Here is a 14,328-nt window from a genome sequence, read left to right as displayed (position 1 = left end):
TCAGTTTTATACAATATGTAGGCTAGGGTGTCTCTAGCTTGAGGCACATTTATGTTTTTTAAAGATTTTTTTTAAAGGTCCCATGACATGCTGCTTTTTGGATGCTTTTATATAGGCCTAAGTGGTCCCTAGTACTGTATCTGAAGTCTCTTTCCCGAAATTCAGCATTGGTGCAGAATTTCAGCCACTACGAGCCAGTCCCACAATGAGCTTTCCTTAGGAAGCAGGATACCCAGGGCTCGGTTTACACCTATCGCCATTTCTAGCCACTGGGGGACCATAGGCAGGCTAGGGGAACTCATATTAATGTTAAAAAACCTCATAAAGTGAAATTTTCATGCCATGGGACCTTTAACCTGAAATAGGTCTACAGCCCCTGCTGTAGTTACCTCTGAAACCACAAGATGACACTATTTCCTAAAAAAAAAACGAATAAGACCCATGACTACGCACTAAGAGTCGAGTGTAACTTTCAGTACAATGCTCAGATCCACGTTTAGTAGGCTAAATTACAGGTGTCGCGGCTGCGTAAACTACTTTTTTACTGAAATTAATTTTAAATCTTATCTCGATTCAATCCATAGAGCGCGTGTATTCTCTCAAACGTTTCTAACAATTCCCCATCTTAATTTGTTATCAGGTGCCGAAAGCATTATTTTATGCCCACTTCCAGCACTGTGTGTTTAAATGCTGCGTGCCACTATGAGCTCCAGACACTGTGACGTAAGCGCCGAAACACTGAGCTAAACAAGCGATTTTCAGCAGCGTGCGCCTCTGCCGGAGCACTCGGCCTGCCCAAACCACTTCTGATAGTTACCCAGCGTTTGATCCGAGGACTTGAACAGTGCTCTGCCTGCTTTTCTTCTGTCAGTGACCGCGTCTCTCTGAAGAGCATCGCACACAGACGGAACGCTCAAAAATGTCTATGAAGCCGGAGGCAGATTCGGAGGGCAGCTGGTACGAGGACGATTTTGAGAAGATTGACCGCTTTGGGAGTACCACCACCACCAGGCGTGGCGACTTGGGAGTGGAACGGCAAATGAGAGACTGGGAGGACGAGTCAAGTGAAGAGAAACAGTTTTCCAGCCATCCCGAAAGCGACCGGCAACCGCTCCCCGTTGTCATGGAAACTGCTTCCACAGGTAAGGTGGTTTTGATGTACATCGTCATATATGCAATGCTTTGAAATACCTCGATGCTTTAACTTATCTGTCGACCGGGGCCTGGTTATCAGGTAGCAATAACCTTGGCTTATTGGATCGCCCTGTCTGGAGTGGAAGTTTAATTGAAATATGGGATTGACATCGTAAGAAATTTAATTCAAATTTAATACAAAACAGATCAAATATAACAGTAAGGAAATACATTTCTTTATGTTACAAGGTGTGTTTACACAGACTTCTTAAGAGGTGGCATAAAGGTTCTTTTCTAAATATATATTGTAATAAAATGAATAATAAACACTGATCATAAAAAACATACACATTGAAAAAATATTTTATACGCAATATTGTATTGTAAGAAATATTATATACACATTATAAAATAATGTCTTACATTTGTATATCTTTAATTACACGTTGTATGAACAACCAGTCAGTATTTGATTTAAGTGGACAAGCAAGGGTGACAGTTCTTAGTTGATTTCGGGTCTGACATGACTAAAGTAATAATTTCCGGTTCAGTAAGTATATCCCTTTAATTTAGTGACTGATCCAGCTGATTCATATGTGTTTTTGATTCTAAAAGTTGCTTTGTGACAGTTGAGTGAGTCAATTAATCGAGTGAGTCGATTAATTTATAACACAGATTCATCCAGGAAGTAAACAACATATAGCCTATATATTTGTAATATAATACAAATTTGTATTCTATTTATATATTATTAATATATTATTATTTATATAAATAATTATTTATATTATTTATATTTGTATTCTATTTACATATTATTAATATAATATTATTTATATATTATTATAAAATGTATGCATTTATTCACCAAAATAATGTGCTAAATATTCACATTAGTTTTATAAAAATAAGTACTATATTCATCCAATATCACAAAGTTTATTTGTTCTCCATAAATCTGTTATGAATCAGTTTATATTCACATCTGAGACCTATTTACTTTTGTTTAAACGCTACTTTAAAAAAAACTGCTTTTATTTACTATGATTTATAGAATTATACATTACAACATACCATAAAAAACTGCAAATGCTATTGTAGTGTTAGTGAGATGTTGTATAACTCAATCTCTTTCCTCTTCAACTGCTGGTTCTTTATCTTTGTTATCATTATTTTGTTATCAGCTGCTTTTCAGACCAGACACTTTACAGTAACCTTTACAGGTCGTTTACTGCATAGTGATCAATACTTGACATTGCCATTTGAACATCTCACAGGCTTGGATTGAAACTGAGTTTTATGACATTATGCTACTAGGTAGAAGAAAAGCCCTAGGACCGACAGAGCTTTTCAGACTATAGTCTTTCGTCATGTAGTCATTTTTTTCTCTTTGTGGGGAGATTGTAGCTCCATTTCTATAAAGCACCAGTCCATAATTAGTCTTTACAACCGGACAAAAATATAAGAGATAAGTAATGGTAATACTATATGCAAAAAGAAGCTTTTTCAGGTTTGCACGTCTCTTAAACCTTCAGATCTTTGTTATGAAACTAGAAAAGCGTTTTCTTTTTCAATTGTAGTTTTTGACAGGTCTGCCTTTCTGTGTTTGATGTATCTTAATGCTGTAGACTTGTGAGTGAGAGTGATATTATATAATAGTCTTTCATGTGGGTATCAGAAAGATGGAGCGGTTATCATTGAGTAACAAACAAATAACCTAATTATGAGCTATAAAACAGTAAGCTAATGTGGAAATGGTATTAGGTGATGGGGGAAAAAATAAATCAAATCATCACATAGTGCAGGAGTAAAACAGCAATAAAAAGGACTTCCAACTCCAGTCCAAGCTCTTTGCTTTTGATGAACCAAACAACAGGACTTTTGGAACATTTTCAATACCCTTTTTAATATCAGACTTCTTGTGCAGATTCAGGACTGCTGGATGTTAGGTTCCGTTATGTTTCCTGTGGCCACGGTGAAATTCTTGTAACCTATGCATGTAAACACTAAAGCACTGATAATTGAGCTCAAATTAGTAACTTGGTAAGTTTAAAGATGCATCATGAGTCACACAAAATTTGTAGAAGTTTTGTGTGTGTCTAAATCACCAGGCTGACGTTAACAAGCGAATGAAAATCAGAGTAAAATCCGCTTATCAGACTGAATCTCTCATTAGCTGATTGACAGCCTATATACTCCAGTGCTTATTGAACCACAATACTGACTCTTAGAGGATGTGATATTTGGCCTTTTAATAACCAGTCATTGGATCACATTTACAGCACATTGTTACACCTTTTTAATGTTGATATTAACATGAATTTATTTGGGTGAGATCACATAGTAGTAACTCCATTACTCCTTTGACTTTTGATAAGACCATTTTAGGTTGGAGTTTAGCCATACCTGATAGTTTTCTCCTGTGCTCATATAACATTTTTCTCTACAAACATCTCGCATGTTCCTTGACTTTCTGGCAACACTGTTTGATTTAAGGCATATAATGAGTAATTATATATCATGTTTAGGTTGGGTACTGAAAATACCCCACTGTGTTGTCTTTAGTGGTATCATGATCAGAAATCAGAAAGCCTTTTTAGTTGTATACAGACAGGCAGTTCATTGTTTTTAGTGTCTTCGCTTCAGTGAACCGTGATTCATTAGGGACTCTGGAATGCAAGTTCACTTTCTACTTTACACACATACAGAAAGTGTTGTTGGTTGCAGAATATCACATGGGCATCAAAAAGTACTAAGAAACATAACAAGATTAAAAGAATCAGTTTCCCTTTGTGGTAACACATTCGCCTCATTAGCCCTGACTCAGCACTTGCTGCCATGAGTTTAAAATGCTTGTATAGTTCAGAAACTGCTTTCTATATACTGATATTTTATAATAAAGTTATTAAACCCCATTATATATCATTTGAAAAATGTTACTTTATACTGTGTCTAAACAAGTGTCTAAACAACTTCTAAACAAGATACATTTACTTGAGAAGCAAGATGGCATCATAATATGCTTAAAACAATTTAAAAAAACATTGCCAGTAGTTATTTTTTCCATATAAAAATACTGACTATAAGTATAAGAAAATAAAAAATGTATTAAATATTTTTAGTTTTATAGTTTTCATATTTATTGTTTACTTTTGTTTCTATCTTTTAGCAAGCATTATGGGATAATTTTAACACGTAGCAAAAATACTAGAAACAAGCTTGATGGCCAAGCATAAGGTGTGCATAGACAATGTACTGTTTGTTTTGATGAATGAATCTCAATGCAGCAAGCATATTGCATCACAGACTAAAGCGATTATGTAAAAGCTCTAAACATATGCTAATTTGTCCAGCCTTATGAGGAAGACAGATTATTGTCTTCTTTCCCCTGACAGATTGTTCTCCATGGCAATTGACCCTATATGCAGAGAAAATAATGGTTATATTTAAAAGAAAAAATCTCAGAAAATGAATTTACAACCTAATGCTAAGTGGACTTCAGAAGCTGCTGATTTTTTAAAACCACTGTTGATGGTTGGGGTCACTATATTTTGCATTAAATGGTATACAATTAATACATTGTTCCATAAATATTAAGTTAGTTCACAAACATTACCATGCTCTATTCTTTAAAAGTTCAATTTTCTCTAAACACACTATTCCAACAGACATTGGCATGCTGGAACAGTTGGTTTTCAGGTACAAGAGAAGTACCTCTAACAGCTGCCTCTGGCTCGCCATCTGCATCTGTTCTGATGAAGTAAATCCGGTGCAGTCATACATATGCACACAAAGTAACCTGCAGTGTGTGCCTACAGTGACTTGAAGTTGGCACCAAGTCCTCATCACAAACCTGTCAGTGGCATCCTGCTCTTCTCTTCAGCTTATCTGTCAGACGTACTGTTCTGCAGAGATATGCTGGTGGCACAACAGAGATGGGTATCTAAAATAAAGCCCATCTTAGTGGCTTAGAGAGCTTTTTTGTAAAAAAAATAAATAAATATGAAATTTTGGGACATAATTATGCTGCTTTGAAACATAACCCCTGTCACTTTTTATCACTCTTGTTTCTGTTGCAGTGTGGCTTCATCAGTGTCTTCCTGTGAAGGATGTCAGTAGCCCTGCTCTTAGTATTATTTATTGATCCGTTAGCTGACTTTTCTTTCTTTCTTCTACTTAGTTAATCCATTAGCTACATGCAACACTAGGCATGTTACATTTGTGCAATGGTGACAAGTCTGCTGTGTTGTAGGTCTTAGATCTATTGATTAACTCATACCGTGGATCCTGCTAATTCTCCTCTAAGTTCTTTAGGTTTAAGCAGAAGAGTGATTAGCTTTAGCGCATTAGTGTTAGTGCCATGGCTAATGACTAACTCTTACCTAACACATTGCCAGAACATGAGCTTTACTCTGAGCTCCAGTGTCAGTGCCAACAATGCAATAAAAACAGACACACCCATCCACTCACACAGCCAGTATGTGACCATTTTGAAATTTTGTGATGGCCAAAAAAAACATTTTATCTGTCTTTCTCATATCATTCGGTCACCGCAGGGTTGTTTTAAATGTTTTTGTTCATTCTCTGTGGCCATCTGAGCTGTTTGTTGACACCAGGTCTTCAGTGAAACTGAAGACATCCCTCATACAAAGCTCGTTTTATGAAAGGCTTAGCATTTCACCTGATCCAGGTGTGGTTTTCCACATCATCCATATTTTGTACTGGAATGCTTGCTGTGCTAATCTAGGTTGTTCAAGTAGTATGTCTTTCTGCCCTTGCACTGTAAAAAATTTTATGTGCTATGCTATCTACTTTAAAAAAAATATGGTAACAATATTACACAATATTTTTGAGTAGTTTTTAAGGTTTGATTTCTTTAATGGAATTTACCTGAATAAATAATATAAAATCTCCTAAATTATTTAATCTATGACACCATTAATTGAATATTATTAGTGAAATGTGCTCATTTATTTTAAGTTGATTCTCAAAAGTCTGTGATTTTGAGTAAGGCCTGTTTATATTTGACTTTGCACAAATCTTGTACAATTGTATCTTGTACAATTAAAAGACTGTATACAGCAAGACAGCTCAAGTAGGAAAAAACTTGTAACTGCACTGGCATTAGCAAAGCTACTGCTCACTGAACAAAGCATCATGCCTTGTTAGTACATGCAGTTATCCACAACCTAACCGTAGGCTCTACTCTTCTGGACAATGCAGAAACTTCACTTCAACATAACAGAAACTCTTTCAAATGTCAAACATCACTGAACATTAAACATTAACAGATGTTTCCCTTCACACAAAAACACATAAAATAGCACTTATAAAATATACACACTATTTTTTAATTATCACCTTAATTTTTTTTAATGAAAATTACAAGACCCACAATACATTTTTTTACGGTGTGGCTTAGTAAATATATACCCAATTACAATGGCTTGAATGCAGCTTTCTTTCCTTTGTTGACATATTTCCTTTTGAAACAGTAAGCTGACTTTATTTTTCATAATGTGAATTTGACTGAACTGTTCCAGAGTTTGCGGGTCAGTACCATTTTTTTTATTAGATATTTTTATTCAAAAAGATTGCATTAAATTTATGAAAAGTGACAGTAAAGGCTTGTACATTATTACAAAAGATTTATATTTTGAATAAATGCTGTTCTTTTGAACTTACATCAAAAATATCCTGAAAAAAGTAGCATGGTTTCCATCAAAAATACTAAGCAGCACAACTGTTTTCAATATTGATAATAATAAGAAATGTCTGAGGCCGGGATAGAGTGAGCTGAAGCGGCGGGGTTGAGAACGGCGCGCCCGGCGGATCCGACGAATGAGCGGCAACCACATGTGACGACCCCGGGCTGGACTCCGCTTCGCCCACGGTGAAAGTTGATGTATTCCCTCAGCGACCAGCACAGATCAGCTCTAGGCATGACGAAGCGGATATCGTCCTCTTTTGGAAGGCCAAACAAAGTAGTTTCGTTTTCACAACGAAGCACACAGCGTCTTCACGACATGGCTGCAGCGTCAAAAATACTATAGTGAGAATAAAAGTTACGCCTTCTTTCTTTGCGTGAACATTTGGGTGGCGTTATGCAAATCTTCCCACATAGTGAGGTAGATATGTGGGGGCGTGTTAGAACGAGCCGTTTTAGGTCGGTGTGGCTGACTCTGAACTTTTATAAAGAATATCTCTTTGGATTTGAGACTTTAGTCTTTGCAACTTTACAGATCTTCTTTATGCACCAAGAGCTTGTAACACTCCAAAGAGAAAGGAAACATTGAAATCGCATCATATGACCCCTTTAAACTTTAAATCTCACAATTAATTTTTTATGTTTTACTCTGTGGCAGAAACTGCAATAAAAGAGAAATACGAGAGATAGATTTATTTATGTATATAGTTAAAAGCTAGTTTTAAACTTTTACCAGTACACTATCATACAGATGTCCAAGCTAACAGAAAGGACAAATGCCACAAAACTTCGATTTTGATTTCATGGAGTCTTTAAAAGTATAATATCCTTGTCAGAAGATCACACTGGAAAACACTGTAGTATATGACTAGTTTAGAACAGAAAGAAAACATTTGCTTAAATTATACAAGTTAGAGAATTACAAGTGTAGTAGGATTTGGTAGAAGCAACAACTTGTATATGCTGGTTTTTCGAAATCTAAGCAGTCTTTTTTCAGGTGAAAGACAATTTAGTAACGGACTCTAAATGAAAGATCAGCACTTAAGGCCACCATGAGTTCTCACTATTGATGTGTTTTTGAGAGGATGAGTCATAGCTTGCACGCTGCTTAAATGTTGACGGTGAGAGGTGTGGGCTGGAGATTGTGTGGTGCGAACACTGATGCACATGCAGGATTGTCCGTCACATACAGAAACATTTCTGTGACAGTCACTGAGATGATCCTGTTGCTATATGTTTGCAGGTACTTAAGGTTATCAGTTAACAGTGTAATAAAGAAGGTTGTGAGTTGATGTGGTTTTTGTTTTTGAAGTATCAGTGGCTCTCTTCTCTCTCTGCACTTTTTTTTTCATAGATCCTCACACTTCTTAGCTACTGATGGTTAAAAATAGAGTCCCAGTGGAGTCAGTTTGCCCAGTGAATGTAGGGCAGTACAGAGACAGAGATGGAGTGGGGTCATGTTAGTATGGCGATTTACACAAGCCATGCAAATATCCACAGTTACACATCTGTGGTGTGGCGGGAAACACACCTGATGCTGAAAGTGGAAAAAAAAAGTGTTATATAAAATAAAATTGGGAGTTTGAGCTAAAAACTGAACTAAAACTAAACTTTGCAGGTAGTTTGTTAATGTTATTTAAGTGTGCTGCAGTTTCTTTTATTGGATTCATTATAGGCAGATGGTACAATGTGTGGTGCTGTTATGAGGGAAACTAAAATTAGCCTTATGAAATGAAGTCATTTTCAGAACAAACAATTGGATTAAATCTAACTGAAATAAGACAGATATTGAAAACAAAAATATAAAACAAAGTAATGCACACTTACCCACTCATCCATCCATCTCCTGACCTCTCTCCTCCTCACCCATTCACTTATAGCACTATAGTCACTAAAATCATAACTACACAGGCTAGAATGGAATATTCTAAGTAATAATATTATATACAATATACTTAATTTTAGATAACAGATGAAAACACTACAGAGACATTTTCTTTTTACACATTTTAAATATCTGGGGTATTTTTATCACTTTCAGTAGAATTTTTGCCTCAAGCCTGGATCATCTCTGACCCTGGTCTCTGCACATAAAACATGTGATAGGGATTTTTTTTTTAAACATTTTATGCTGTATTTTAACATTTACAAAATGAAACTTCACATTTCACATGAGGCAGGGAGATAGTACTCGGGTGTCACCACCAGTCTGCTAATTTTCTGATCCCTGTGTGAGTGTGTGTGTTTGTGCTTCTCGAGCCCTTTTGTGACACCATTGCAGTCGACCTTCGTATAAACATTGAACTGGAAAACTGTCATTTGCCACAAATAGCTGCAGTAATAGAGAGAAGGACAGAGAGACAAGGAGGAGTGGCCAATGTGATGAGAAGGACTTAGAGACAAGGAGAATTGGTGTGGAGGGGGCTGTGATGGTGCCGTCAGTAACTGCTGATGAGAACTGTCACTGCCATACACCAATAAAGCCCTCTTGAGAACACTTCAGAAAAATTACCACCTGAATCACACACACACACACACACACACACACACACACACGTGTTATCTTTCTAGCATCCGAATTTCACAAACAACACATGCACACAGTCGAATTCACCCCAAGGTCACTTGATGTAAGAAGCTTTGTGAGGTACAGCATGCCGTTATAGATCAGATCAAACTGCTGCTCTGGTGTGCAGCTCTCATCTAGGATGCTGTATTTATTTAACAATATAATACAACTACAAAAGGACAGTACAACAATGTATAATCATATTAGTAGAGACATAAAATATGGCTTATAAAAATATGCAAACAAATAAAAATATGAATATATAATCCATTGTATTTAAGACAAGTAATATGAAATACAGTTAGAGGAAAATTTGAATAAAAAGACAACAATTAAATTAAGTATTAATTGAGCTCTACAAAAACCTCCCTTTTACATGGTCATGTAAAAATATGAGATGGGAGGAAAAATTGTTGTATTGCTTTTGTGTTCCTGCTCGATAATGTTTCACGACAAACTTTTGCATTCTTATTCTTTTTCTTTCCGAAAAATATTGCATTCCCAGAGAAACTATGCATTAGTTTCCATTTTTTTCCCCATTTGTTCTCTAGTTTTGTGAATGCAAAAGTTTTGCTAGTGAATGCATATGTGAAGCACACGAAAGCAAAAGTATTGTGTATGAACATAAAATGTTTGCGAGATCACATTAATCGCTTTCGAGAGAATGCGAAACATTTTGCAAGCGAATGCTACGTTTTTCTGGGGAATGCAACAGTTTTGTGAGTGATTTATATCAGTTTTTGCTACCATCTTATTTTTTCCCATCACTAAGTCGCTTTATGGGCTCCATAGTGTGATATTGGAAAAGGGTGTAAAACTATAGGGTTTTTTGTTTGATTTGGCTAGATTTGAGTCAGAATAACAACACTAATTTTATAGAATAATCATTGTTTAAACATTGTGCTTTATGTATGTTAAAATAAGTTATAATTCTTGCTCATGTTCCTCTCTTCTCATGCAGATAAGTCAAACTTCCAGAAGTCATCTACTGATGATAGGGATGACCTGTACACCTCCCTCTTGTCCAATCAAAGCTATGCCTCACATGAAGACACCTCCTACTTTTCTGGCAGTCTGGGCAGATCTGGTGACAAAAATACATCCAGCAGGGAAGACTTCACCTCTGGATCCCATTCCCAGTTGACCTCAGACTCCGGCATCAAGATAAACACCAGTGCAGACCAGACTGACAGCTCTCACAAGATACATGACTCTGAGAAAGCTTTTGACTCTTCTTATAACTACATGGACATCAGTCGTAAAGAGGACTACTGTAGCTCACAGTGCCCTTTTGAGGAGTGGGGGATGAGTGGCCTCTCAGAGCCCACCCAGTACACTAAACTGGAGAAGAGCCCATCACCGGTAGAAGTGGACATTGAAGACATCGGCTCTGCTGCAATTCTGGACTCTCAGACCTTCCCATATGTAGAGGAACCATCTGATGAAGAGCTGTCTGATTACCAGCCCTATCGGTCTCCAGGTACCGGCAGTAGTGCCAGCCCAGTAAAAATCACCCTGACAGAAATGCCACCTACATCTGTATCGCCCACCACAGTCCAGCACAGCCCTACGTTTACAGTGTCAGAGAAGGAGAGTATTCTGAGTCTGGTGCTGGAGGGAGTGCCAACCGTCACCTTCTCAGAGCCTGAGGATGAAAGCCCTGAGTCATCTACACCCCCTACAGGTGGGCATCACCATCCCACACAAGCTCTTCACTGTAATTTATCCACTACACCACCTTAAATTCCTCTGCTAGCTGACCCTTTGCTCCTGTGTAGGTGTATTTGTCAATTTGGGAACTTTCATACATTTAAATGTATTTATTTGCTTCTTTTTTATGTAAAGTGACATGAGTGAAATAAGCGGTTCTATGATATAAAAAAGACAGATCTGGTGGAAAAAGCAGCAAAACCAGTTCCAAACATTTTTGAAAAGTTCAAGTTAGGACAGAAACGGGTGAGGCCCAATGAAGCATCAGTGTAGTAAATGTCAGAGTACCGTTCAAAAGCTCACCACGACAAGACAAAACAGCTTTAAGCTATTGAGGTAGCGAAAGTGAACGTTCAGAAACATTTTCAAACTCAATAATTTGGTGATTCTTCAACTTCGGGTACTTCTTTATGCCTTGGGGATTAAGGAGTTTAATTAAAACAAACAGAATTCAGCCTTTTTTTATTACATGAAGCTCACATTGAAACTGTCTTGGAAGCTTGTTATCATGCCTTTATCATTTACTTGGCAACTTTCAAATTACTTTTATTTTTAGATTTTTATTGTTGCAGCTTTATCCCGGGCCCAAAGTGTGTTTGAACAGAGTTGATCTTGTAGAAATCAACCAGGTCAGAAGTGCCCATAGTTGAGGAAACACCCAAGATTTAAAAGCAGCAGCTCAATGACTTTACTGGCTGTACATTATACCTTTTTAGTAATATAATAACACACACATGCTTACACTGTGGGATGCCTTGGCAGACCAGATGGCCACAAGACACCTTACCTCACTCCTTGTCCTTTATTTCTCCTTCTCTTTCTTTATAGGAGAGTCTGACTCTCCTTTGGATCCAAACATCCAGCCTGGTGAAACTAAAATAATGAGCTCCACCCAAGACAAGACTCAAACATCTCCCATCTCACCCTCTCAACCTACTTCCAAGCAGGACAGTTCCCCAGTGGAGATGAAGTCTTCTCCCCCAAAACCCACCTTGCCTCCTTCCCCCCAGGATGTTGAGGGTAGCAGTACCGAATCTGGCGACTCTGAGATTGAGATGGTGTCTGAAGAGCCTAGTCCACGAGCTCCCAGCACTGGCTACATGAGCTTCAGTAAGAGTCCCAGCACAACTTCATCTACCACATTACCTTCCACAGCACCCATCCCATCTTCTACCCCTGCGTTTGCCCTAAGCACTGCAATGCAGTACAGCATCTTGAGGGAGGAACGTGAAGCAGAGCTGGACAGTGAACTGGCTCTGGAGTCCTGTGGAGAGGAAAGTCCCAAAAGATTGACCCACGACTCCACAAAGGGTTTCAAGGAGACCCCACAGCCAGTCAAAAAACCCACAACCCCGACTTCAGCAACTAAAGAACCAATCGTGACTCCCACTGCACCTCCTCCAACCATTCCAGCCCCAACCAGTGCTCCTAAAGAGAAGACATCCACCATGGAAGAGAAGCCCAAACCCAGCAGCACAACCCCCAGCCTGGGCCTGCCAGAGCTGAAGGTGGAGCATCCTGCTGGAGAGGTGCACCAGAAAGAAAGGAGACGGTCCAGTCAAGCCCGCAGGGGCTCTGAGAGAATGACTGCACCACCCGCCGTCTTCCAGGGTCTAACCAGGGAGAAAGGTAAGCACGTTCCCCAAAAGCTAATAGTCACCTCAAGACACAAGTTCTGGCAGTCACTATCTTGAGTTATTCCATTTGAGCACAGTTACGGTTGAGCTGCCTGACTCAGTGCGTAATCGAACATTTGAAGGATTAATTAGACATCATCACCTTTCAGAGCAAGTGCAACATCAAGCCAGTTGTAGCCCGATTAACGTGTGAACATACTGGATGATGCCAAAGTTCCCTTGGTCTGTTAGTCCAACTTTGCAAAAATCAGACTGTGTAAGCTGTGCTTCATAAATCGCTACACTATTGACAGTAGACAATGGACCTTTTTCCCTCTAAATTGTGCTTAAATGTTGCTGAAAAGGTGACCACACCTTTACTGATCACACCTTTAACTGAAATCAAACTTAATGCATGTACAGTAGAATGCATGTAAGTTTATAAATGCTCCTATGGCCCCAATAAATATAAAACGGTCAAACTACTATTTAAATTTGAATCATTCTTTCTTAGTAATTCAAGTCTCACTATCAGGAAATATTTCTCTTAAAGGGACAGTTCAACCAAAAATGAAAATTCTGTCATCATTTACTCACCCTCATGTCGTTCCAAACCTGTTTGCTATCATTTTTTCTGTGAAACATAACAGATGATGTTCTGAAGATTGTGAGGTTAATTATCCCTTTAAGACTAGAGGCTTAAATACACTGAAATTAAAATAAAAACTGACTCATATTTATTGGCCTCAACCTGGAAACTCCCTTTGGATTTAACAGCAGGAAAAAAAAACATTTCAATGCATCAGTCCCTTGAGAATCAGCCAATACTGAGCATGCACAGGCTAGCTTTCATCTAATATTTTCCTAATATTATATAAAGGCAGGGTAATTGGTAATGTGGAATTTAATACAATTTCTTTTAGATATCAGTACGTTTGCATGCACTTTGAAAGTAACAGACCTAGATAATGTGATTGTTCAGAATTTATACAAATTATGTTTTATACAAAACATGTGTCATTGCTTTTCTTCGTCATCCAACAGCAGTGGTCCAGAGAAATACAGCACAGTGTGAGATGACGTTTCTGATCATCACCAGAGCTCCAGAAGGTCATGCAAAATGAAATATCAATTTTACAAGACACATTTCTCACACAATCCCCTGAGCCATTAGATGGGCGGCTAATGTTTTAGATTTTATTTCACACCTGACTGCTCCCTGCATCTGTTGTTTGTGTCTTCAGGATTGAGCAGAGCTCAGTGGAAATAGCATGTGTGAAACTGTGAAAAATTATTATGGAAGATCTGGCTGACCTACAGCAGTCTGTGCATGGTAAAACCCTATGATTTATGGAAAGCATTTTCATTCTTTCAGTGATGGGAATATATCCCAGTAGTAAGTAAGGGATTTAAATTCTGAAAAATGGATTATATGACCATGTTACTATGTTTATATGGACCTAATCACCATTTTGCTGTATTTTCACAAATAAAAATTGCTTTAACAATTATATATATATACAAATATACACACACACACACACACACACACACACACATATATATATATATATATATATATATATATATAT

The 14,328-nt window shown here is 37.7% G+C and overlaps 1 protein-coding gene across 1 annotated transcript in view; it reads left to right on the top strand.

Moving 5' to 3' along the window:
* The first annotated feature begins 524 nt into the window (after window positions 1–524).
* The window catches only part of LOC107701456 (reticulon-1-like), a 32,477-nt gene continuing 18,673 nt past the window's right edge, over window positions 525–14,328 (top strand). The window contains exons 1-3 of the mRNA XM_016503458.1: window positions 525–1,142; window positions 10,372–11,094; window positions 11,949–12,749. Coding sequence (XP_016358944.1) covers window positions 920–1,142; window positions 10,372–11,094; window positions 11,949–12,749 — 1,747 coding nt within the window. The 5' untranslated portion in view covers window positions 525–919. The remainder of the gene's footprint in view (window positions 1,143–10,371; window positions 11,095–11,948; window positions 12,750–14,328) is intronic.

Source organism: Sinocyclocheilus anshuiensis, unplaced genomic scaffold, assembly GCF_001515605.1.
Source record: "Sinocyclocheilus anshuiensis isolate Anshui unplaced genomic scaffold, SAMN03320099.WGS_v1.1 scaffold1051, whole genome shotgun sequence".
Taxonomy (NCBI): domain Eukaryota; kingdom Metazoa; phylum Chordata; class Actinopteri; order Cypriniformes; family Cyprinidae; genus Sinocyclocheilus; species Sinocyclocheilus anshuiensis.
Note: the sequence above shows the minus strand (reverse complement) of the source record. Positions and strands in the feature narration are given on the sequence as shown.